Source organism: Phoenix dactylifera, chromosome 11, assembly GCF_009389715.1.
Source record: "Phoenix dactylifera cultivar Barhee BC4 chromosome 11, palm_55x_up_171113_PBpolish2nd_filt_p, whole genome shotgun sequence".
NCBI lineage: Eukaryota > Viridiplantae > Streptophyta > Magnoliopsida > Arecales > Arecaceae > Phoenix > Phoenix dactylifera.
In genome coordinates, this window is record NC_052402.1 from 3,320,772 (window position 1) to 3,347,798 (window position 27,027).

The window sequence follows — 27,027 nt, forward strand, 5'->3', positions numbered from 1 at the left end:
ACACCATACTGATAATGTAAATGCTGGCCAGTATCCAAAACAGAAATCCATAGAAACATCTCACATCTGTATACTAAATGGCACCTCGCGGGGTCTTACTTTGCCCAGCGGCAAGCCATATATAAGTCGCAGGACCGGCCGATCCTACGCCTAGGGCCGTGTCCTCCCTAGAAAGGGACTGGGTTCTGCCCACCCAGAAGGCTACTATGTGCACACAGGCCGATGTCTAACCCCATCGACTATAGGTGTCTTGTAGATACTGTCAAACCATGCATAATGCCATAATGCACCCTCCCAATACTCTACTAAAAAGGAGCATAATCAAGACTACCACTCACTCGGCTACGACCCAATCATAACTAAAATCAGGGTTGGGAGTGAGGAATCATGGGAGTGCAATACAACTCAATATACCACTGAAAAGGGCTCTACAAGTCTTTGAAATAGAGGAAATGAAATCAATTTAGAAAAGAAGTCATTTCACAATTCGGAATCAATTTGACTACTCTTCTACCCCTTGTAATTCCTCTCAATGTTCCCTCAAATGCATACACAAAATAATAAAGTATGGAGAAACAAGATTATAGGGGAATCTACTACAATATCAATCAATATGCACAAGTGGAATCAATTCACACTTGGCGACATTCATGAAAATGAATTAAGAATGCTTATGGTGCAAAGTACATAACTCCCACTCACCTGTCAACCTGGCACGGTCCTGATACATCTTCAAAATCTACAGTAGGCAGCGGGGACTTCCTCCTCTTGTTCCCTAGCTTCTTGCCCAACTGATACATGCATTTACAATACATTTAGTTTTGTATCAAGGCCCATAATCTACGTGCCAATCATAAATATAGGAAATTTTAATTGATTCAACTCTCTCCTTTTCTAGATCCTTCTTTTTTTTCTTTTTCCTATCAATTAATCTTCCCCTTATATGTATTATGATGCAAAAGCATCACATACACTCCTTAGGCCACTGCTATAGGGTCAAGGTGCGAGAAAGAGTCAAAATCCTCCTTCACTAAAAATTTCACTAAAGCGTGAGTCGACCCCAACCTCATGAGTCGAACCCGACCACAGAGCCGCAAAACTTTATTTTCTGGACTCTCAGAGAGAGTCGACCCCCAACCTCGTGAGTCGACCCCTCTGAGGCATGAGTCGACCCAATCTGCCCCGAGTCGACTCCAGTTGACCTCGAGTCGACTCCGGCGCATTTTGAGGCGACTCCTATTATTTTTCTCACTTTCTACATCTCGGATGAACAGTAACTTGGATTGACAGCGGGTTACTTCATCCCGGTTTTGATCCACTTTCGAAACTCCAATTTTTATGAAATTTATACCCAATGTTCTATACTCATAGGGGTTTCCAAAATGGTAAGATATATCATCATCGGAGGCCGATTGACCCCCGAAATAATTCATCGAAGTTGGAACTTCGACACAGTTTTTCCGCAGTGCCGGAAAAACTTGTCGAAATCCGATTTCCTCTCCTTTAACCACTTCTATCTAACCTCTCAAGACAAATCCACCCTTTGTATAGCCTAATTTCTTTAGAATACTAGGTAGGGACGGGTATTTACTTTTTTTCTTCGGAAAATCGAGGTCTTTGTGTAGAGGGGAAGGAGACCTACAATTTTTCCTTCAGATGACAGCGCAACCGGAACTCCCTTCCACCTCGAATCCCCTTCCCTTCTTCTTCTTTTCTTTCTTTCTTTTCCTTTTCTTCTTCTTCTCTTTTTTTTTCTCTCTCTGTTTGATTCCACCGCCTGAGAGTCCCCTTCCTCTCTTCTTTTCTTTCGGACTCTCCCTCTCCTTCTCTGTTTCATTCCAACGACCACAGCACCTCAAATCCACCGACAGCAATCCAAACCCCTAATTAAGTCACATCAAGCACTATTCATCCTTTGTTTAATATTATTAAATTTCCATTTTACCCCTAAACTTCAACATATCTACTGTTATGCCATTAACTTTTGATTCATTACAATTTTACCTCTTATATCAATTTTAAAGAACTATTCTATCATTTTTTATAAAATTTTTTTTTGGGGTTATTACACATCTCCAGGCCACCTTCCAAATGAATAAGATAATCCAAAGATAAATGCGCAGCCTCCAGGTTCAGGCCTCAGATATTGGCAAGACTTGCATAAAACACGCTACCATGGAGAAGCCATTTCATTGATCGATGCAGTTTCACCTACACATTACCAGTCCAGTAACAAGAATTACATCATTTCCATCCTAACAAGGGCACCTGCAAAGTAGATCCTAAAGGATGTCTATTACATAGTTGCACCACCGGATCTGATTGATCTCCAAGTGAATCAGTCCAATAAATAATAAACATATATATAGAATGACATAACGAAGTAGAGAGACAGAAATTGCTTCGCACTGTCGCACATGCTAAGCTAAATACAACTCTGTACTCCATAGGCCACAATTGATACCATAATAGCCCAAATGAAATTGTTTTGCAAGAAATTTCAATTTATCAGTTATTACGATAAAATAGCCCCTTATGCTCTATTAGTACATAGTTTGCTCGAGCGCGATCATTTAACATTCGTTATGATCTCTGTTTTCTCTTGTTTTTCCTCATCATTGAAACACAAAATCTTCAAAAGGGAAAAATATAGAACAAAATGAATAATCCAAGTAATTCGTATTATGCAATGAAGAGCTTAATCTCTGTCAAACACGCGGCATCGAACAAAATCAGTCATTAATTAAATGAACGGTATCATTTTGTCCTAAATTCTAGAAATCAGGTATTACAGGTCTATACAAAAGCAATTAAAAAGGAGTGTTTTGATATTAGGTTGGAAAAAGGACTAGCACGGGAAAATCTACAATATCCCTTAAACCGAGTTGCATTGTGCCCAACCCTCCTTCTAATTGTATGGTTATATACTTGGATACCCCCACAGCATGGGGTAGTCATGGTTAATTTCGAGGGCTCAGTCAAAGCTAATTGTGGGCGTGGTGCAATTTATATGATCAGGGATCATCATGAACTTTGTAAGGTCGGGTTCTCGCGATCCAGGTAATACTTCTCCCCGGTTCTTCATCTCAATCAATTTTTTCATCTTTTCTTTTAGTTTACAGTTGGCACTGCTACATTGCTGTTATACATGGCATTTTAAGCTCTGTTTAGCTTAATTGGATGCCCATATCTCATGAGAGTGCAAATAATTTCCCTTCTTTAAAAATTTATCCCCGAAAGATATAACATTTTCTTCTTTTAAATTTTATCATCTTATCTTTGGATATCTATTATCTTCTTTATATGATGCATTTTCTCATGTTTTCTCCTGTTTCTCTCTCATTCTCTCTCTTAAAGTGCATCCATGCTGGGTACCGATTTATTTTTGTTTCAAAACGGCTAAAACGAAAATAATTTCTTCTCCACATCTGTTCTTCGAGTAAGCTGCAGGATCTCTCTAATTTTACCACATATTCTAAAGTTGTATTACACTCGTAAATTCTAGTCATCCTAAACCTGAGAATTTCGGCTTCAATCTATATATGCGTATCCTAAAAACTAATTGTTGATTTATCAGAAAAAATCCATTGATACGAATTGTCGACTCCATTTGCGCCTGATGAGCTAAACCAGATTGATGTGCATCAGCATTAAGAGGCGATTTGAGCTAAACCTTCTCTGATTGTGAGAGCCTTGCAAGGGCTCTCCACAATGAGGCTAAAGAAGATGAGTCACACCCAAATAATGACATTAAAAAAAAAGGCAGATACAAAATTAATTTACGACCAAAAAGAAAGGAAAAAAATACAGCATTATTGTCGGCCAGCTATATTTCCGAGTAATGTCGAGGAAAACCTGAAACGAGCGAAGAGATTTGTCTGTTCCACAAATGTAACAAAGGAGCATTTCATGAGAGATTTCTGTCCGGTGAAATCTCCCTCTTCTTGCATACAAACGACGAATGAGAGAAAAATGGGAGGCCCCACTGGGAAGAAAAGATGATGGCAGGACTAACGACTTCATCCAGCTTTGCAGTCTCTGCAATACCAGCATACAACTCGGCAATCCTTCTTGCCGCTCCAATCGAAGGAAAACACCTCCACTTTAGCTTCTTGGAAGAGGATAGCCGCAGAGCAACCATTTTCCCATTTAAATTTCTAAGCCATCGCCTTCCGGACCTCTCGGCCTCGTCGTGCTGGTGATCCAGCCTCCGATAGTGGCCTCCTGAGCATCCTGCAACAATATCCTGGAACCCCATCCGAAGGTGAACTCGGTATATAGAATGGATGGCAAACTGGAACGGCTTTATAGAAATGGAACTTGGAAGACGCAGCTAGTGATCAGAAGTGAGAGTCGAGTTGTGTGGGGCCAAGCACATGGAAGAATCCATTTGCAATACTGGATGGAATATTAGGGAGTTGGCAATCAGAGAGCATTGCATGCACCTTGATTCCTTTTACCACATGGCTACCATCCTTAGTTTACCCATTAAGACCGCCCATCCTGTCTACCTGCTGCTCCCTTGCTTCGAGTGATCAAGATGACATCTCGGCCAACATGATTCATATCATCTTTTGACGTATAGCCACAGGCAGATTCTTCCACTGTGTGCTCATAGTTTTGTTATTATTCTAGGCATGTGCAGTCACCCTTCACCATTTCACAAGGTGGTGAAGAACCAAAGAAATTGTGGTCAATGATATGTGGCAAGAAATTCCGTTGCATGAGACTTTGAACGTGATTGGCTGTCAACTTGTCATCGCATGCTGTGATATTGCATGCAAAAGGCCAAGGCATGAGCAAATAGCTTTACGTCTACTTCTTTGTTAACCTGATGATTGTGCAGGCGCTCATCCGTTAACTTCCTTGTACATCCCATGCATACCAGCCCCAAATCTACCCCCTTACAAAGAAAATAAAGAAAGGGCCCGACCGAGAGGTAGTTGCTAAAAAATAAATCAAATCCTAAATGAATTTCTTAAATTATCACTCTTGAAGTTATATTCGAATGTTGTACCTCGTAAATCATACTTTCAAGGCCCAAATCAGGAGAGGACATATATATACATGCAGTCCCCGTATCATATAAGACAAATATAGCTAGCCACATGTAATTAGAGACTCTTATATAAGCTGCATAGCCTTCTAAGTTTTCTAAGATAAATATTTGGCTATTAATGAAATGAAGACATTCATTTATTTTTCTTTTGAGAGCAGGAAGAACTAATTCTCACCTTTTCTCTAGACTTCACTCACTCTACAATTGGATGGTTGACTAAAACCCCTGATCCTTGCCAAAGTGATGAGAGGCGATACCACTCAAGTAAGCCGTTCAAGCTAGCGCTCGGTGATGATGCTGAAGAAATACTTACAAGTTGACTTGTTTTCCTTCTCTCTCCGATTAAAATCTCCATGGCCTTGTTATCAAATAGAGTTTTTTTTTTCTTCTTTTTTTCAAAAGAAAGAGAGGGAGAGAGTTTGACCCCATTATAATCATGTATACTAAGCTCCTCATATTAGGACATGCACCATCCAAAATTTGAATCCAAAATCTCTAATTTCTAGGGCAGAAGGGTATATCTGCTAAAACAAATCTTAGATCATATCATACAGATGCTCTTATGTACTCGTTATCATTTATCCTATAATCAAGAAAACCGTAATATTTTCTATCGTGATTGCTGCACATAGAAACCTTAGATTGAATCTAGCCCACAATATTAATTTCTTCCTTAAACCATGCTATCACATGTTATCAGGAATTTGTTGATAAATGTATTTGTTGTTGTTTTTTTTGATACTAAGAAGTTCTAAAATGCACGCATGTTGGTTCTCATTATGGTAATATGTTATTAGATCGGTGATATTAAGAAGAAAGGAAGAATGAATGGAGCGACTTATCTTTATTAGGAGTGCCTCAGAGAGGAGCACTTCAACCAAAGAAGAGAAAATGAAGAGGTCTTAGGGTATTCTTTTTTTTTTTTTTGCTGAAAGCGGGTACTTCATACAGTACGGGTACGAATACACCCAATAAAGTCAAAATACAAGACCTCACGGAGTGCCAATGGCAGCTCCGCCTCCCCTGACCAGAGGGCATACCCCGAGTGGTGGGCCACATGGCCAGCCACCCAATCGGCTGCCCCATTGGCCTCCCTGAATATATGTTTGGCCAAAGTGGCCCCTCCCTGACTCATCATCACAATATCGCGAATCAAGGGATGGTCTGTGCTCTCACCCCCCAATCCCCTCTGAATCCATCGGACAACAGTGGCTAAGTCCCCCTCCAAAATAATCGAGCTGGCCCGCAGTACTACCCTCGCATGTCGAAGGCCTACCCAGGCGGCGTGCAACTCTGCTCCAGGCACCGATGTATCAAACAACTGACAGCCACCTGCGGCCACTACCCTGGAGTGCGGGCCTCGTATGACAAAGCCTGCACCGCCTCGCGTGCCGCCATCCAGAACCGACCCATCGAAGTTGACCTTGAGGAAGCTCAGGGGTGCGGGCTCCCAGGTGAAAAACACCAACTGGGAAGCTGCCGAAGCAGGGGGGAACCCCAGGTGTCCCGAGCTGTCAAAGGTCTATCTGTAAGAAAGGCGGGTCTGATCTCCGAGGCCTGTGCTCGAGCGAGCTCTGCCACAAACCTCGGTGACACCCTGCGCTCACCGAGAGTGCGAGCATTCCTTGCCAGCGAGATCTGAAGTGCTGTGCAAGTAGCTCTAATGCCCTCCTCGTGGGTCCGTAAACTGGCTAACCACTGCAGGTGGCTGAAAAACTGCTTGAAAAACTGCTTGAAAAACTCATTTCTCTAGAAAAATCTAATTTTAAACTTATTTGTTTAAAAAAAAAATCTAATTAGAAAGCTAACAAATCTAAAAAAATTATAACCAGTTTTATAGAAAACTTTTCCATTTGTATGGAATCTTAATTTTTCTTTTGTTTTTTCATGCATTTCCTTGCAACCAAAAATATCTTAATTTTTTAAAAAAAAACAAGAGCTCAGCCGGCTGAGATTGGAGATGGAGAGAAGAGCATGAATATCTCATGCACCGAGATGGGACATCAAATAAAGAATACACGAAGGCATGACAAACGAACAATGAGTTCTATTTTGAAAGCTAAGAGAGTTAGCTGTAATGTTGATAAATTTCTAAAAATCATTTCCAGCAGTCCCTATTAACAAGTTTGATCTTGTCTCGCATTACGCCGGCTAATACAAATTACTCCTTTTCAATTGTAAAAAATCACATATTAGTTTCATTTACTAGTTTGAAGTAGTCTTTGCACACACCGAGAGACTAATTCAAGTCGAACATAAAAACTATTGTAAATTACATCCTCGAGTCATAAAAATCACAAATTACTCTCATCTAGGAGATTAAACATTGAGCTAGTACCGACATGAGACGTGCAAGGTGAGTGAGTTACTTTTCATTTCTCATGCTAGTCTAAATGATCCGTCTCTGCTCCATGTTTGCCGTATCATGTTGTGTTTCAGCCCTATTATTCATTTTTTGTTTCCTAAAGCTTGTCGTTTCTCTTCTCCTAAGATTGTTGTCCATTGTTCTCTTGGTTAAAAATCTGTGTTTAGGTTGCAAATAGAAATGCAACAGAGAAAAGAAAAGTCTTTTTGCCATGCATATTAAAAAATGTGCCTGAATCTATTGCTATCTTCGTGCCTGTTAGTTGATTCTGATAACATTCCCAAACATTATCTCCTCACCTCTTAAATTCCCATAAGAGACATCAAGCCACATGCACAGAATTACATAATGGCTAGCCGTTAAGACAAACTCAATATGATTGCATGTTTATTTCGATGTTCATTCTGCACGTAAATTTTATACACACATCCTCCCCTGAATTTTGCATTGATGCATTATCTTTGTAATACCCGGCCCTTTTAGTGAATTGGGCCCAGTCCATTTGATCGACCCGTTGGAAAGGGTTTGGACCAAAATAGAAAAAGAAAGAGTGCATGTGCCGTGCACGCGCGAAGAGGGAAGAGACTCCCGATGGAAGTCTTTTTCCTCTCAAGTTCATCGGACGGAATCCGACTCCAGGTTGGATTCTGATCGCGACCGAGGCTATTTAGAGCCCTTTCTCGATCCCTCTTCCACCCCACTGGAGTTTGCAATCTTGATCAGAGCTCTTCGCTAGAGATTTCTTCATTTTTCCTCTCCACGCATTGGTCATTGTTCATGCCACTATCACGACTAATCGTTGCTGAAAACTAGGCGAGGATCTAGCCACCTTCGATCTACTCTTCTCCTCTTTCTTCCGAATTCTTTGGAGCCTTGATGCCGGCTAGTGTTCATCGGATTTTGGCCGAAAAAGGCAACACCTTGTTTTTCCTTATTTTCGAAAGTCCAAGCCTTTTTTTCTTTCTCTGATCATTATTCACCGTCGGTGCTCGTAATTATAGTTTTCCCTCGACTCCCTATCGTGATTAAAAGTGATGGTCGGAGTCCCAACCGCCAAAATGTCTTGGTTTTATGGTTTAAGAGGGCAGAACCCTAGTTTTTGATTGATTTTGGAGTTGTTGGCCCCCAGTTGCCACCGACCATGGGTCTCCTAACACCAGACAGTACCACAACCACCCTTTCTTCCCCCTTTCCCTCTTTCTTGGCTAAAGAGAGACCCTGTTCTCTCTTTCTCTCTCTTCTCTCTCTCTTCCAATCCGTTCTCTCTTTGTTTCTCTCTATCTGGATTGTCTCTCTATGATTGTTGGATCCAGTAAGAATGTCTCTCAGTGACTTTTGGACTGACTCTTGTAAAGGGTCATAATCTAGGGTCGTCGGGCAGTGTGCCAGCCTAACCCAGCTCTTGTCAAACACTGTTATATTTGATGACCCTCGATCTCTATTGAACTATTTGTGCCCTAGTTCGAGCATGATTTGATGAAATTACTTTGATCGAATCGATCAAAATATTGGGCACTCGTTCTATGAGAGTGTTATAATTTAGGATTTTGATTTTTAAAATAATTATAATGAAATTTTAGTGAAAAACTAACTTTTGAATATTAAGCTTTAAGAAAAATTGTTGGAATTGATAGAATCTGTTAATTGGATTGCCTTTTTGAAATCTTCACAATTTTTTAAAATTACGAAAGTTGAAAAATTTGGATTCCAAAATTTTGAAAATCTAAACCATCCATGATTAGCATTGTTGTCACCACCTCCCCTTGCTATCTCCCATTGTCATCTCCCAGTATTAGCTACCGTTGCTGCCATTGGCTACCAAATACAGCCTAAGTGGCTATTAAAATATTTTGAGTTTTCGGATATATCTTGGCCATGACCATCCGAAATAAGAATCTAATATCTTAGTTGAAAACATCAAATTAATATGTACTGATCTTTGCAAATATCATTGCTTCGGAAATAAATAATTAGAATTAGGAGCGATTGGCGGATCTTCTAATCAAGAAAAAATCCATCAACTTAAGATGTATCTATTTTCTTTAGTTATTGGGTTGAAATTGAGGCACCCATGCATGTATCATTAACATTTGTATAATTAAATAATAAATGCTAAAAGTACTTGAACCTTTGATCTTATAGGTAAACATGGGATAGAAAAAGATGGGGCAAGGAGATATAGGCGATGAAAAAAATAAGTTGGAAAATATGAAATGTACATATTACAAGGTTGACATAATAGAGTAAAATAAACATTTATAATAAATTAAAAAAATCTAATATTAAATATGATTTGTGTTTTATAAACTGAGCCAATTCACTCGCGCCATATGACTCGAGGTTTTGTTTCGATGCCATGTTCGGGACAGGTATCATGGCTCATCAGCGCCGCCTCCCTTGTGAGCGCAGCCTTCCTTCGTTCCACGGGGCCCAATCATGGATCGGAGGAGTTCCCTCGTCGCCAGGTTCGGCTGCCAAAATTCTGCCTACCCTGTCTCGCGGAACATCTGATGCGCGTGCTGGGGCAACCGCCGGCATAAAACTACCCGTGCGATGCCGCAACACGCGTGACGCGTCTCCAGTAAGCAACAACCGCTATATTGTCCCGCGGGACAGCCGACGCGAATCCGGAACCATCCGGTGCCTATAAAATCCCCAATTCCCCTCCCCACCGCCGTACGTCCCCGTTTTCCCCCTCCGCCGCCGGTGCGCTCCAAGAAAAGCGTAAAAGAGAGCTCTAAGCGACCATGGAGTCGTTCTTCTTTTCCCCTATAAAACCCTAACCCTAGTTTTTCCTTGATCTCTATCATCGTCGCGACAATGGAGAAGGAGATCGCCATTCTCTCTCGAGTTGTCGCGAATCACCTCTTCCTCGGCCAGTTCGAAGCGCTCCGCGCGTCGCTCCTCAGCCTCCGGAAGCGGAATCCGGATCTCGCTCTAGAAATTCTCCGGGCCATCGTCTCGAAAGGTGGAAGGATCGACGGCGTCCTTTGGTCGAGCACCTGTAGTTCTCCTTCCCAACTCGCATGGCTTTCCGCCTTAGAGCTGATCAAATTCGACGATTCGGCCTCGATATGGAGATTCGATCCCGAGATTCTTGGCGTCAAGGCTGAGTTCCTTCTCTTGATCCAACTTATCTTGTCGAAAGTCTCCGAAATCTTGAAGAACCGATCTCGGGATCCGGATGTTGATGAGAAAGGGGAAACCCCTGATGTAAATAAAGATTCTGTACTGATCTTGAACAAGATATTAGGTTTAGGTGTTTGGAGATTGAAGGGCGATACAGAGCGTGATGTCGAGGTTCTTGATGAGGGTTCTTTGGTGTCTGAAGTTGAATTGAGGGGTCTGTGGAGGATTTTTCTTGATAACGCGGAAGTTCTTGATGCCCTGTGTGGGAACATTCAGAGGCAAGCCCACCCATCCCGACCCTATGATTCAGAATTGGCGATCAGTGTCCGAACGGAAGCCATGGGCAGCTTAAGTTCGACTCTTGAGGAGTTGGAGGTTCTTGGTCGGATACAGCGGAGTGTTCAGATGGCACATTTGGATGCTTTGAAGGAAGCCGCAGAGACGGATGATTTGGATGGAGCCTTTTCTCACCTCCGTTTTCTTCATCAAGGTTATGGAGTCGAGGAGACCGAGTATAAGTAAGTCGTTCAAAAAAGTCATTTATGTCAAAGTAGTTTAAATGTTTCTTAACTTCAATTTTTACTGCAGTACAATCTCTACTTCAAGGCTTTTTCTAGATATTACTTTGTTTTCAGCATTGCTATACTCCCCCCCTCTCCCAATCTGCAGAAGTGAGTTGGGTGATCAAGTGTTTAGCTTTTGATAGGTCATAGTTAGCCTGGTAATCTTGAATTCTAGTTATCTGTCCTGTTGCTTAGCCAGCTTGTTCAAAATGTGTTGTATTAAATTTTCCTGTGGTGTATAACATATATGATCTGATATTTTTAACATTGATTGCCGCAGATTTGATATTTATTCTTCAATTTTACTTTTCATTGTTAGAAGCTGACAGAGGATTTTAGACCACTAAATCTGTCGCTTTAAAGTTGCTTTAAGATTGAGGCATGAGAGAGAGTAGTTGCAATACATGATGTATGCATCAGGATCAAGTCAGATGCATTCTTACCACAATTAAACCATATGCAAGTTTTGCACTGACATCACTCATAGGAACAAAAAAAAGAAAAGATTTTGATACATGTTTGTTTAGAAGATTAAATCAATACAAGGAATGAACTATACTTTGGTTTAGGTCTTTCTGTCTGAAGTTATTAAAGGTCATTTTTCAAATTCTGAATTTTGTATTTGTAGAATATATTGGTTTTTGACTTCAGAAAAAAAAAATCCAACATATACAGTAAGATATAGTCAGTCAAAACCGTATTACATCTTGAGAAAAGTGTAATATTACTGATGTTTTTCTTTTCTTCTTCTTGTATTTCATTATCCTAATCGTTTCAAGGACTTATTTTTATTATGGCTCAAGAGGTTTTTTATGTAATCTGTTGTTCTATACTACCATAAACTGGCTATCCATACTTTCTACTTTTAGAGTTCCCCTGTAATAAATCATGGAATGTATCAAGATATAATGTTGTCACATGCCTGTCTCTAGGTTCTGTGTCATTTAGTGATTGACAAATGATGCTGAGAGGTGTTGGGCTGAAAACTCAAAGGAGGGAGGATATGTCGATGCAACCGATTATGACGAGGTAGAAACCCCATTACGGCATGTATGGGACAAGGTGTTAGAACAGATGGAAGGTAGTTGCAAAAGTAGTAGGGACGGATCACTTTCTTCTAAGGTCGAAAATGCCCCATTGGCTGGTCACTCCAAGCATACAACTCTCACATACTCAGTCATAAACCTTAGGAATCCACCAAAAGGGAGCAGAGAGAGAATAGATAGAAAGCAAGAACAATTCACATAGGAGATCATAAGAGGAGCCCCGGTGGGAGTATTTATAAATACTATAAAAGGACTCTTTTCTTCAACTTTCCAATGTGGAATTCCAAATTCTATTCTAACTCAAAGAACCTTAACTACTAACTTTCCCAATGACATCAAAAGTTCTCAAAAAAAAAAGTTCTCAAAAATCATAACTTTGTAAAATTAACTAACATTAAACTTTTCCGACAAGACAAAACTTTGGTTGGGTTCCAAAACCAGTGCGTATGGGAGCTGTGACCCGTGCATACAGGATCCATAACCCATGTGGCAGGCATGTGCGCCCGGCACGGTCCCATGACCCATGTAGTCCAATCTTGTGTCCGGTTTTGGCTCAACCCCACTTGTCTAGCAAGTGGGTCCGAGGTGCTCCGGCATCAACAAAGCTATGCAAGTAGAATACAGTTTGGCATTGACAAAGTTATCAAGTAAAGTATGGTTTATGATGTCGGAGAAACTTATTAGATGTTTCCATATTTCTTGAACCTATTTGGTACTTTGCTGGAGCCAATCTCTTCTTCTTAATCTGCTGCTTGGCAAGATGTATAGGAACTCACATGCTATATCCTACCATTAACTTGTAAAGTGTTTTTCCATTATAGGATGGCGATGCAAGTTCTTATCAAGAAGGCTCGGTCTCAAAATACTTATTATGGAGAAACTTGGTTGGATGCACAAAATAGAATGATGATGATGTATGCTGAAGCTCTTTCATCCAGTTGCATACAGCTCGTGCAGATGATTCAGGTGATGAATTCTGCTGTTAATCATGTTCACTAGATTGTTACATCCTGCAGTATCTAGTTAGCTTGTAACATCTGACAATATATCTTGTCTTGATGCTTGCAAAATTTTGTGTAATCTTTCTATGTTCTCCTGAAGGTTTTTTTTCCTTCAAAATTTTGAAAAACCTTCCCAAAGTTTACAATTGTTAGCTTTTACTTCTAATTTATAAAATTATGCACTGAAGTTACCATCTTCTATCAGTTCTTGTTTGTACAACCCAAAATGGTCTTGCTTAAGTGCCATGTCATTGGTTATCTTGGATGAACTTCCGTGTGTAGTAATCATAACTGAGAACCCTCAACGCAGTTATAAAATTGGGCTGCACCAACCCTTTATTTCCTATTATGAAATTCTTTCTTGCTTCATTGCTGATAGCTTGATGCACAAAATCAGATATTTACCTCATGCTAACATTGGTTTGTAATTCTAAAATTCCTTCTTGGAATTGAGGTTCTAAGCTTGTTACATACATACATACATATATATGTATATCATCGGCAGCTGTGGCACTTAAAGTCTAGATGTTCTGGATTAACTGCACTGTTGCATTAATCTCAACTTCCAAAAAGATGAAGAAGACGAGGAAATTAGTCTGAACTTGCTACAGGGGGTAGTGGGTAAAAAAGACTAAAGAACTAATTGTGGCTGGGAGATGGGGTTTCGTTGTTGTGATGTCTTTTGCTTTACGGAGACTAGTCCACTTGACTGGTCCTCTTTTGGAGCTAATTATGGTTTTGCATCATATGGCATCTGAAATTTATATGAACACATTATATCTTGAATAGAACATTATTTTTTAACTTCTTGTTTTTTTATCTACCAGGTCATTCATGATGAAGCGTTTTGTCAGGAAATTGAACAGCACAGAGTTTCTGATGCTGATGGGATCCCTCTGCCTCTTAAGAAGTATCTGACAACACTAGCCTTGGAAAATGTTCCTAATTTAGAAGGCAAAACTGCTTCAAGCATTGCAGCCAGATCTTGCATGAGAGACCTGTACCACTATGCACGAATATCTGGAACACATGTCCTGGAATGTATTATGGATACAGCTTTGTCTGCTATTAGGAGGGAACAACTTCAAGAGGCTAGTGATGTATGTGGGATGTTCCTTGTATATCTGCGCTACATTTTTTCTCCATTTTCTTGGATTAAGTTCTTGCCATAACAATTTAGTCTTTTAACTTGCTTTAACCTATTCTATCACTAACTGAGGGCAAGTGACTGTATGTAGATTCTTTCACTGTTTCCCCTTCTTCAGCCGCTGGTAGCTGTCTTAGGGTGGGATCTGTTGTCTGGTAAGACAGCAGCAAGAAGAAAGTTGATGAAGCTGTTGTGGACAAGTAAGTCACAGGTCCTGAGGCTGGAAGAATTTCCTCTTTATGAGAAACAGTCTGACGAGGTAATCTTCTTTATATGTTAGTATTTTTGGACTGTGATCTTTTGCTAAATTGCTTTATTTCCAGTTTCATGTGGCAACTTTTATTGACAGATATCATGCGTGGAGTACCTTTGCGATCTCTTATGCTTTCACCTGGATCTTTCTTTCTTTGTTGCTTGTGTGAATTCTGGGCAGTCCTGGAATCTGAGGAACTCCTTGCTTTTTTCTCAAAATAAGCAAGCTGTAGATGAACATGAGCCTGAAGTTTTAGACCCTTTTGTAGAGAACTTCATACTCGAGCGACTAGCTGTTCAAACTCCTATGAGGGTAAGTATGCGCTTTCACATATGGAACCCTGTAGAGAACTTCATACGAAAATCAGTTTGATGAGTTTAGTTCACACTTCACAGTCTAATTGTTATTTGAGGATAATTATGGTTGTATTCTTAGCTTTGCCCTTATTACATTTGTTGGGGTAACTGTCTTAGTAATATGTTCCTTTTTTTTTTTTGTTGTTGTTGAAGATTTAGTTGTAACATGACATGGCTATCAGACAGTGGATTTGTAAATGAATTTGACATCATAATTTTCTTAAAGGTCTTGTTCGACGTAGTTCCTGGGATAAAATTTCAAGATGCAATCAAGCTTATTAGCATGCAGCCTATCGCTTCAACATCTGCTGCCTGGAAGAGGTGCAAATCTCTACATGCTTTGGCCTTTGTTGAATACCAACACTACATATGTGTATTTTGCTTACAACACAGTTTCATGGAAATTGATATGATGGATTTTAACTTGGGCTATGTTGAAATTGTGATATGACCTTAAGACCCATCCTTGGCCTACTTAGCTTGCTTTAGTTGCACTATCTACCTTCTATATGCAAAGGTACTAGACAAGGTTTGTTGTACCAGTACTAGGTATTGTGTTAGTATCTTACTAATATAGTACAATACACCTGGTATGGTACGATATGGCTCTTTTACTAATATAAGGACAGGAGACCTTCTCTCTTACCCAGCCATGGTACCATCCGAAACCGGATGGTACGGGGCAGTACAACATGAAACCAAGCGGAACCAGTTAGTTTCGCTCGGTACAAGCCAATTTGGCCCTTGCATAGTACTGAACCTCAATACCATACTAGTACCTTTTTCCTGGTTTGCAAATAAGCAAACATGGATAGGTTCGAACTCAAATTCTGTACTTGTTATTACTACTTAGTAATTAGTGCTTACTCTTCAAAACTGGTCAGTGAACATTAGTTGCTAAGCTTTCATCTGAGGGTGCACTAACATTCCTGATTTTATCTGTCACTTGCTGAGGTTCTTAAATGTTAGCATAATGTAAATGGCAGAATGCAAGATATTGAACTTATGCACATGCGGTATGCTCTTGAGTCGGCTGTCTTTGCTCTAGGATCCATGGAGCAAAGTGTCGGCAGTGAACTTGACAATCAATCACGTATAGCTATGTCATACTTGAAAGACATGCAAAATCATATGGAATCTATCAGTAATGCTCCTCGCAAGGTGAGTAAGTTCCTTTTCAATTATGTTGTAGCCCTACTATTCATTTTATGTATCCTAAAGCTGTGGTTTCTTTTCTCCTAATATTGTTATCCATTGTTTTCTTGGCACAAAATTAATGTTTAGCTTGCAAATAGAATAGCAGCGCTTGAATGTATTTGAAAATGGAGACAATTAGCTTGGTCTCATCTTTATTCTAATTTTGGTTGTTCTTGTCTCTTCTTTTCTTGCATAGTGAGATAACCACACTCATGCATGTTTGGAAGAAGAATATCATTGTATTTTAGTCAATGATATGCATTTACCATATGCCTAACTGTAGAATGCCTACACCAAGCATTTGTTCTAATCCGTATCTCTTTCAGGTTGTCATGGATAGACTGACTTTTCATACTAGCATGTGCCTCACTTTATTCTTAGCATTAGCATACTCACAAGTTCAGCATTTGAGAATGATTCATCTAGAGATAAAAATCAGAATGTTGAAAAACAATCTGACAAATTTATCAAAAGTTTTTAGGATTAGGGTTTTAAGTAAAAAGAGATTCTTTGGGCTGGAATTAGAATGGAATCCTAGTGATGACATGCCTCGTATTAGAAAGAGTTTCCCGAGACTAAGAGTGGGAAAACTGTCCAATGAAGAAATCTAATTAGGGGTATTATGGTAATTCAAAAAATGGAAAATATTTTCTCTTCTTTCCTGTACTGCATTAGGATTTACAAGGTGTCATGGTGTATATTATATGCTGATGATATGACAGAAATAGACTAAAGTAGCATTCTGATGAAGACAAAAAATGTTGTTAGAAAATGTATCTCTTGATAGGAATAAATAGCAAAAAATGATTTATAAAATCCACGCAGATAGCTGGGACACAACTTCTCCATTACAGTTTCGGTAAAAAATCTGCCTTGCGTTAATGTTGTATTAATTCTTTTCAATGTTTTCTGTTTCTACTAATACATCCGTCTCTCTCAAGTCTTATTTGTTTGCTTAAACAAATTAACTTTGCTGTTTATCTGTTCCCAATGCAGATATTCATGGTTAGCATTGTAACATTACTATTACTGTTGGAAGAAATATCTGTTGATTTGACACAATCTGCCTCGTCCCAAAGCTCTTCTGTCTCTTGGGAGCAGCTTGATCATAGTTCTTCACGTGAAGGTGGAAACCAGGTGGTGGTAGCTTTTACTGAGCTGCTACTTGCTATATTGCACCGCAATCTGCCAGAAATTGTCCCTGAAGTAGAGCCCACATTGAATAGTGGTCTGGCAACTGCAGCAAGACAGGCTTTAGAATGGAGACTATCTAATGCTAAACATTTTATCGAAGACTGGGAATGGCGCTTGTCCATTTTGCAGCGCCTTCAACCTTTATCTGGACAACAATGGAGTTGGAAGGAGGCCTTGGTTATTTTACGTGCTGCTCCTTCCAAATTGTTAAATCTGTGAGTTTGTTGAGACTTGCATTTCATAACTTATTTTTTTGTCGTTCATCACATTGTTCTAATTGTGCCTCACAAAATCGGTTTTAGATTTTATATGCAGGAACTTTATAGTTGATTTTTTATTAATAGTATATTCATATTACATCAAAATTTTCAGTAAAATGATCCTTTGGTAGCTTTTTGTTCCCCCCCTGCTTTTGTTCTCTTGCAACATCTATTATTTGGAAGTCATTTGTGATGTTTTTTTGTTGGGCTAATAATGTTCCATGGTCATGAAATAAGTACTCCATGGCATGCATGGCCAGAAATGTTCTACTTCAATTTTAGCTCAAGGTGGCATACAAGGTCGGAGAAGCACCACTAATCAGGCTGATGTACTTGGAGGTGAAGGTTGGTATATCTGGTTAGAGGAGAAGAAATGACTACACTGTCACTCGGTATTGGCTGAAGTAGCATCACTTATGGACTTGCAATAGATGTTACGACTCCAAATGAACTCCAACATTTCTTCTCCTCCTGCACTATGTCAACCCATGTCACAACCCATATCAAACCCATGTAGCATGCAAACCATCTCTTTGCTCATGTTTCCGGTGGATGCTAGAGTTGATAGTTTGCAGTATCTTTTCCCTAATATAATTATGGCAACATATATCACAACCAAGGTTTTAAATCTTGTGGGAGAAACCGGGATGCCCCTCTATCCCGCCGCATCCCGACTCCAATCTCAGTCGAGAGTTCAGTAGGTACTCTCTGTCTCTCTCCCCTTCTTTCCTTTCCTTTTCTTTCTTTTTCTTTTTCTTCTTTCTTTCCTTTCTTCCCTCTTTCCTCTCTTTTTCCTTACCTTTCCTTTTTCATCTTCTTTTTCTTATCCCTCCCCTTGCGTCTTTCTTTCTTTCCTTTTTCTTCTTCTCTCATTCCTTTCTTCCTTCTTTCCTTCCTTTCATTCTTTTCTTCTCCCTTCCCAAGTTTCTTTCCTTTTTCTTCTTCTTTCCTTTCACTTTTCCTTTTCTTCATCTTTCCTTCCTCTTTCTTTCCATATTTTTCTTCTTCTTTCCCCGCATTGATGAGTTTCGGAGTCCGGACCCTGTCCCAGTCTCGTTTTCTCACAGGAATGGAATGGGTGGCCCGGACACCCCCCCGTCCTCCCGATACTTAGAACCTTGAATTCACAACCCAGTTAACATAAAGAAAAACATCATTGCTCATTACTCATGGCCTTAGTGGAGGGTGCTAGAGATGATACCGTACATCATTTATAGAGCACTCTTGCTCCTTTATCCCATTGTTTGCAGTATCTTTTCCCTGATGTAACTCACTTCTTTTCCAGCAAATGCCTTCTTGTTTTTGTTGATAGCAAATATCTGTTAGCTTCTTATAGAAAGTTGGCTAGGATTTGAACACTTTTTGACCACTTCAACTAGCTTTAGCCAAGTGGAACTAGAATTCTGATGTATTATAGCGTTAGCTCTCTAAAGGACATGGCACCCTATGAACACCTTAAATCACCATGCAAATGTGTCCTGCTATTCAATGAACGGAACCTCTTGAAAGGACAAAACAATGCCTAATGACTATAAAGAACAGCTCGCAGGACTTGCTGATAGTAGCCTTCTTAATGGATATTGTTTTATCTGCTGTTGAAAAATAAAAACTGGAGCATGTACTGCTTTAGTTTTAGCTTGTGAAATGTGGTTCTCCACACAAGGACCTTGGAACCGAATGCAAATAGCTGGAGGTTGGAGTAATATTCACAACACTGCTCTAGCAATACAAACATTAGTTTTCATAATTGTTTGGATATCAGCAATCCGTCTGATTTTGAGTGCATTTCTAGTGATCCTGCATAGAAGATCCTCACTTGAGTGACAAGGGCCAAAAATGTTTGACTTAGTCTAATAATAACTACCATTTGTGGAAACACATTGCCATATAGATGAGGACTCCAAGATTCAAAATATCAGCTCACTTCTTGTTTTTTATTATCAGAAACGAGTTATTTCTGGTCATATTGATTTTTTTCTGATACATTACATCTCCCTATTATTAGGACCAAGGTTCGCCGTACCAGTACCGAACCCTGTACCGGTGCCACACTAGCATAGAATTGGTACGGTATGATACAGAGTTTTTTTGACGTACCGAGGGTCGGTACACCACTCGTACCGGTACCGCGTACCGGTACCGGTACCCGTACCCGTACCGGTACCAGTACCCGTACTGATATGGTACGGTATGTCCGATACGTTACGGCATACCATGATTAGGATAGAGGGCTTGATTTATTATATGTTTGTCTTTAATCCCTAAATAATATGGTAATTGTTTCCTATATATATTAATATGTTATTGAGAAGAAATTTTGGATTCATATTTGTTCTTTGTTCCAGATTTTTCTGATGATGTTGATTTTCTATTATATTCATCGAGCAGTTGCATGCAAAGGGCAAAGTATGACATAGGGGAAGAAGCTGTTAACCGGTTTTCTTTGCCTCCAGAAGATAAAGCAGCTCTCGAACTTGCTGAATGGGTAGCTGGTGCTTTCAGAAGAGCATCGGTATTGTTCCTCAACTTGCAACCCCATTGTCTGTGTCAATGTTAGAATGTAAGCCCTTCATGTGCAGCTATTTATAATGTTCTTGGCTAAATAAATTTCTATAGGTGCTTATTCACTTTATAGTTAATTTCAAAATTTGACTTTCTTAAATCAAACCATAATTTTATCTCCAGACACAATTAGCAAGCTCTGCGAAGTAGGATTTTGGAGGATATACTATAGTAATAAGTGCGTTATTATTTAACAGTTGCCTTGAATAGTGTTTGACTATAGATATGCATTTACTTCTGCCATATGACTATGTTTAGTTTGTGCTCATCCTACTAAACCTTTGCAAGTTAGAAAAAAAATAGTGTCTTCTGTAGAAAATGATCGATCTTGATTCGTCTTGTCTGACCTACAACAATTTAATACATGTATAACTCTTTATGATTTAAAATTCATTTGTATGTTGAATGTCATAAGAAGTGATAAGATAGCTGTATATAGTGACCACCTTGGCTATTATGATAATTTAAGGTCAAAGATTGGGAAGGATAATGAAAAAAAATGAAAATTCTCTGTTTAGAAATTTATTCAATCCTGGTTATTTAGAATTCTTGGTTCCTTAAAATGCATATAGAATTTCTACTGCATCTGTATTGAATTGTAACTTTTTGCCCTTAAAATCACAACTTATTGTGATCCTTTGATTATTTCAAATGCCATTATATGATATGCTCATTTATACAAATAAATACAACCACATCAATAAAAGATAATCTCAGTTATATGCCTTCTTAATTACAGGTATGCCAATATAATCATCTCATGATCTGATCTTCTAACCCAATCAGACTGCTACTGTCCTTTCTTTCCTTGAATTGAAGCATTATTACTACTTTGTTATAATCAAGGATTCGGTTCGCATCGAAACTGGTTTGGTACGAACTGGTAGGTTTTTTTTTTGGCGCGGGCACTCTGCTCCACGCGCGTGGCCCTTTCGGCCACATGCTTTCCCACCACACTGCGAAAAAGAAAATTACGTACCAGACCGTACATGATCGGTATGCATGCATACCGGTCGGTACCGGCCCGAGAACAGCTGGAACCGGTTGCCACGTTGTCCGGGAGCCGGTTCGGCAAACCTTGGTTGTAACCAATGGATATGTCGTCGCTTAGAAGGAATGAATGAGAAAGTATGGTGTTGACCTATTTCCAATGCTCCCTCTCTCATTCCTTTTCCGCTTTCATGCCATTTTGAATAACAAGCAACATAAGATGTATTATTCTGCCCATCTAGCTCCTTTCCTGCCTCCACTCATGTTCCTTGGTCTTAATTAATATATTTCTGGATTTCAATACACTCTAATTGCATATTCAAACATGTACTAATAGAAGACATGACAACTCTTACCAAAAAGCAACATAGTCTTGCCAAAAATATAAAAAAGCACATGACAATGCAAGCTTGGGTATATAGAAATCATAGAAGAATATCGATGCAGGTATGCATGTATCATGTTGCCAATGATTTTCTTGAGAGCCAAGAATACTGCTGCAGTGAGTTGGGTTGGGGTTAATATGTCAGACATAACGGGATTGTGTTACATGTTTAAGTCTCCATCTTGACTTAATTTACTTACTGCATGGGAATTATTCTGAATTATCCACATTATGTTGGGCTGTTCTAGATAATTATCAGATTAAGATTGAAAACGGAGTTATATTTGAACCTGTAACTGAGCTGTTTAATCTGGGTTTGCTTGTTGTAAACTTGATGGACTCACCCAGCCAGGAAGAAAAATTGGAACTAAGTTGCAGCGCATAGTACTATATAGTCTAGTTAACAAGAAAATGGTCTGGAGCTGGTTCACTTGAGAAGCATAATTGGTTCCAAAAGTAATCTAATTTACTTCAAAGAAAATCACTTAATTTATAGACATGATTTACAACTCACAATCTAAAAGCTACAGGTCACAATCCAATGCAAATGGCAATTAACTGTACAACCTTTGTCGATGACCATTCAATGAATGCTTTACTAAATAAAACATTTACTGGGATTGAATACAGTTTTAACATGATGGAGGATCTTATGATACTTTCCCAAAGTGGCTTGCTTCAATTGAACTAAAGTCCAGAAGAAAGGTATGGTTGAACTAGAAAGCAAACAGAAGTTATTGAAGGTTGGCTTTTGTTTTTTTGGCCGGTTTATTTCATCCTGCTCATATTGGATTGTGCCTTTGCATGAGATTGGTCAGATACCTACATGCATGCTTGGCAAATTAATAAAGGACCAGTTAAATAACGGAGTCTTCAGAATTTATGAAGACCAAATTAAGGCCAGCTAGAAGTGGGGTTGGAATTTCTGAGGCAGGATGAGACCTGAGGTTGAGAACCTTCTTAAGGCTTGCTGTTCTGACTAAAAAGTTAGCCCTTGACGGGCAGAATGGTGGTGAAGAAGGATGAGGAATCAGGATGCAATAAAATTTGCTGCTTCTGCGAGAACTAGTAACGATTCAAGGCATTTGCATTGTCTTGCTGCTCCATGCATCCCAAGATGCTGTACTGCTGTACTGCTATTAGCTTAAATGCACACATTTCATTTCATATATTCTTTTCATTATGCTGGCTTTGTTTTATGAGATGTTGATTTTCAATTGATAGATTGGGTGAAACTTTCACTGTTTTGCTACGGAAAGTAACTTGTCTCATAGTTCTTTCCAGGTTGAGGATGCAGTATCCCGTTTTGCAGAGGGAACTCCAAATGCTGCCCTGAAGTTAGATATCTCATCCTTCCGTAGTCAATTAGGTCCTTTAGGTGCAGTAAGTACTAAAAAGATGGTGGTCTATATTTTTTCATATTTTTAGTTGCAATTGCAATTATAGCCTGAAAGACATATCTCCTTTCAGATTCTTCTTTGCATTGATGTTGCAGCAACTTCTGCTAGGTCTGTGGATATGTGCAAATTGCTTCTTGACCAGGCAAGTATTAACTAAATCTTTCCTTCTGGTCAAAGTGGACACCAAAGGATATAAACATTGTGTACCAAAAAAAGGACAAAAACATTGCAGGAACATTAAATTTGCTTTTTTACTAGGCCGTTCTTTATTCGCACTGCTTGGGACTGTCTCTGTTGGCAGTCAAGAAGGACAGAATTCCTTGTTGTAATTTTAATATTCGCTATGTTGGCACACAAAAATCTCCTTGTATCTTCTTATAAGTTATTTGCATGTGCAGGCTAGGAGTATGCTATCTGAGATATTTCCAGGTTGCTCCCCCAAGATGGGTTCTGTTTATTGGGATCAGATCCAAGAAGTTGCAATTATTTCCGTAACAAGACGTGTTCTCCAATGCCTGCATGATCTCTTGGAACAGGTTAGTTTTTTTAACTAATAGACTGGCAGGTAGATCCTCTCTTTTCTGATATGCTTCATTTATTTAAAGAAAACTCCTTTTTTAATGGCACTTTCTTTTCAGCACCTTTTTCAGGAAATTTCTAGGAATCAAGTTATTTTATATTTTGTTATTTGTGTTGTTCTGCCATTTTGTGTAGTCCACAGTGGAACCGAATCAGCTCTGTGCCATCTACTATGGATCCTTTCTTTGCCAGAGATTCCTATTAAGGGCTGGATCATCCAAAATCACAAATTTCAAAATCCTTCATATAGTTGTCAATGTTTTTCAAATTTAAGAAAGTGGAGAAACAATAAATAGGTGAATTTTTGTATTTCTCTTTTAAAAGTTATTTTAACCATCTCTGTGCTCCCTCTCCATTCCAATACCTGGTTCTGCAATTTATCCATTCTAGAAGTCTGTATAGTCGTATGAAGCCCCTCACAAGTCTTCATTTTACGCCTAGGAAATTTATTAGGATGACAATGATGTGTCATCACTTCTCTATAGAATCAAAAATCTGACTTATGGTGATCTTTCATGATGAATGCTGCATATATTAACTTTTACCTTACACCTTTATCTTTAGGAAAAATCTCCAACCCTTCAAGAAATTCTCGCAGGAGATATGACTACACCTCTGTCAAATGAACCTAACAGACAAGGACAAAGGCAACGTGCTCTTGTAATTTTACAACAGATGATTGATGATGCTCATAAAGGAAAGCGCCAGTTCTTGAGTGGTATTGTTGAGAACGCATGTTAGGTCATATGTATATCATGTTTTTACCTGTCTCCCATAATGTTAACATCATAACAAATATTGTATTTCTTGTTAAATTCAGGTAAGCTTCATAATCTTGCAAGAGCTGTTGCTGATGAAGATGCAGACAGTAATCATCTAAAAGGAGAAGGCTTCTATTATGATAAAAAAACTCCTTTGATTTCTCAGAAGGGTGCAGTTGTTGGACTTGGACTCAAAGTTTTCAAACCAGCATCAAAAGGTTTGGCAACTGGTGAAGGTGGTGCCGAGATTGCTGGTTATGATATGAAGGATTCTGGGAAAAGGTTTTTTGGTCCTGTACCTTCCAAGCCATCTACATACCTTTCGACCTTTATAATCTATATTGCAACAATTGGTGACATAGTTGATGGAACTGACACAACTCATGACTTCAACTTCTTCTCACTAGTATATGAATGGCCAAAAGATGTAAGGAAGCCTATACATTTCCCTTCTCATCTCTTACTAGTTTCAACCCTGTCCAGATATTTGCAATATTTGTTTATGATATTATTTTTATGCCATTCTGATATTTCTTGACTTGTTTCTATAGGCATGCTATTTTTGTTGAACCAAGAGAAACCTATAAATATTTTCTCTAAGAGACCCATTATGTTTTGTACAAGTAATTTTCAAATTTGTTTTTATACTGATATGGAGAAGGTTTATAGAATTCTAAAATAGCATTTTTATAAAGAGATGGGGTCTATAAATGATAATGAAAAGGAATGGAGTGAAATGAATTTGTTGATGAAGTTATAGATTATTACAGCAAATGGTTCACCAGGGACAGTGTCTTTGTACTTGAAAGATATGTGAGATTCCAAAAGCATTAAATGAATTGTGTTGTTTTGGCATGGAGATGAAGAAGAGTAGGTTGGATTGTTGGAAGTGTTATATTTGGCATGGAATATAAGATGGCACTTGGTCCATATGGTCTCATCCATGCTTGCTATCAACAATGCTGTAATATTTTCCTAATACTTATGGAGTTTTATCTCTTGACTGCAAGCATCCTCTATGTTGTTTTCCCCTATGCCCATTATGAAAATTTTCTTTTCTGTTGATGTTACACCAGTGCCTCCTACCAATGTATGCCTGTCTCACCTGTACGGCGGTCTTGCCTTGTCATGTCTTTATTTTTAGGCACAATTGATTATACATTCTTATGAATGACTTATAAAAAATTAAATTTCTTCCTGTAGTCGTTCATGATTAGCTAGCCCTTAAACCTTGATAATAGTTCCTTGTCTAGAATGGTTAACAACAGTGGTTGAGGAGCTCTAAGCTCTCGACTACACCCAAACTCAATGTTCTCATCTGCTGCAAGCAGTATACAAAAGAATTGCCTGCTTTCATGACTTGACGAGGTTTGATAAAAATCTAGTTGATTAGAGCTTTGTTTAGGATTATGACATTGACTATAATGAAAGTTTGACATTGATTATGCAACGATGAGTACCATCTATCTTGTGATTGTTGCTGCTGTTATCCCTTATCATTTTTTTTTTCAAACAATGTTTTCTCTATGCAGGTCTACCATTAAATTTTGTTAGTCTTTTCAGACCTGACCTCCTTTGGTTTCTGCGCCAGGCCAGTTATAGACTCAAACATGTACATGTGTTGTAATGCTTCGGTTGCATAATCCTGTCACCAAATGCTCCTTGTGGTATTTATGGTACAGTCATTATTGGTGTTGGTGCCTGCAGCATTGCACATTTTAAGCCATAGGTCTAGCATGGTTTAAATGAATTCTACGCCCTATCTCTTAAATCTTGATTTTTATTGTAATTTAGGGGGTACTTAACTACTAATTGCAACATAAACAAACCGCCAACTTGGTGACGTATTTATGCCTATTGGATATTAGGCACTGATTGATGATTAGTCTGGAGAAAGCTTAATTCCTTTGACATCAAATCTGAATCTCCAGAGTTGAACATACGCATGCAAGCTGTGGCTTGTAAAATTTTCAAAGTTATCTTCTCACTGAAAACATCAAATGAACAATAATATTATAACAAGGTAAAGATTATCTGATCCACCAGCAAGAGGTCAATAACCTCTGTCTTGAATTTGTTAATGGAGAAAGAAGGTTTGGATGGAAACAAGAATGCTACTTCTGCTGATCTTTGTTCCATGCTCAAATTGCGGAGAAAGTCAAGGCAGTAAAGTGCCACTGAGCACATGTTCATATTTTTCTAAGTCAGTTATTATACAAAATATTTCTTATTGTAAATAAAAAAATTTACGTAATCATTATAGATTAATGTGCGAATGTTGGGACTTGTGTTCCTTAACAAGTCATTTTTCTTTAACTTCAGCTTCTTACTCGTCTCGTCTTTGAGAGGGGAAGCACTGATGCGGCTGGAAAGGTAGCTGATATTATGGGCGTAGATTTTGTGCATGAAATTATATCAGCTTCTGTGCCACCAGTTTTTCCTCCACGATCTGGTCATGGTTGGGCCTGCGTACCAGTTTTACCTACTTTTCCTCAAATGAGTTTGGAGAACAAAGTCCCCTTTGCTAAGGGCAGTTCATATGGTTCAATCCCAGCAGCACATGCAAATCCTCTTTACCCTCTTCAGCTGAATATAGTGAAACACCTGGCTAAACTTTCACCAGTAAGGGCAGTTTTGGCATGTGTTTTTGGTAGTAGCATATTATCTACTGCCACTGAATCACCTGCTTCCAATTCTTTAAATGATGCATGGGTGCAAGCACCTGATGTTGAGAGATTGTTTTATGAGTTTGCTCTTGATCAGTCAGAGAGGTAAGGACT

At 39.0% G+C, this 27,027-nt stretch overlaps 1 protein-coding gene across 3 annotated transcripts in view; it reads left to right on the plus strand.

The window, feature by feature from the left end:
- Positions 1-10,244: 10,244 nt before the first annotated feature.
- LOC103720737 overlaps positions 10,245-27,027 on the plus strand; it is a 38,042-nt gene continuing 21,259 nt past the window's right edge. For 2 of the 3 annotated variants that reach the window (XM_008810606.3, XM_008810615.3), the window contains exons 1-15: positions 10,245-11,071; positions 12,984-13,128; positions 13,991-14,263; positions 14,402-14,569; positions 14,660-14,875; positions 15,146-15,240; positions 15,906-16,080; positions 17,113-17,525; positions 19,959-20,082; positions 22,792-22,890; positions 22,978-23,049; positions 23,306-23,443; positions 24,051-24,204; positions 24,307-24,674; positions 26,570-27,018. In XM_008810606.3, the coding sequence (XP_008808828.2) occupies positions 10,245-11,071; positions 12,984-13,128; positions 13,991-14,263; positions 14,402-14,569; positions 14,660-14,875; positions 15,146-15,240; positions 15,906-16,080; positions 17,113-17,525; positions 19,959-20,082; positions 22,792-22,890; positions 22,978-23,049; positions 23,306-23,443; positions 24,051-24,204; positions 24,307-24,674; positions 26,570-27,018 (3,716 nt within the window). Of the gene's footprint in view, positions 11,072-12,983; positions 13,129-13,990; positions 14,264-14,401; positions 14,570-14,659; positions 14,876-15,145; positions 15,241-15,905; positions 16,081-17,112; positions 17,526-19,958; positions 20,083-22,791; positions 22,891-22,977; positions 23,050-23,305; positions 23,444-24,050; positions 24,223-24,306; positions 24,675-26,569; positions 27,019-27,027 lie in introns of all 3 variants that reach the window. The other variant, XM_039131280.1, reaches the window with a different exon arrangement.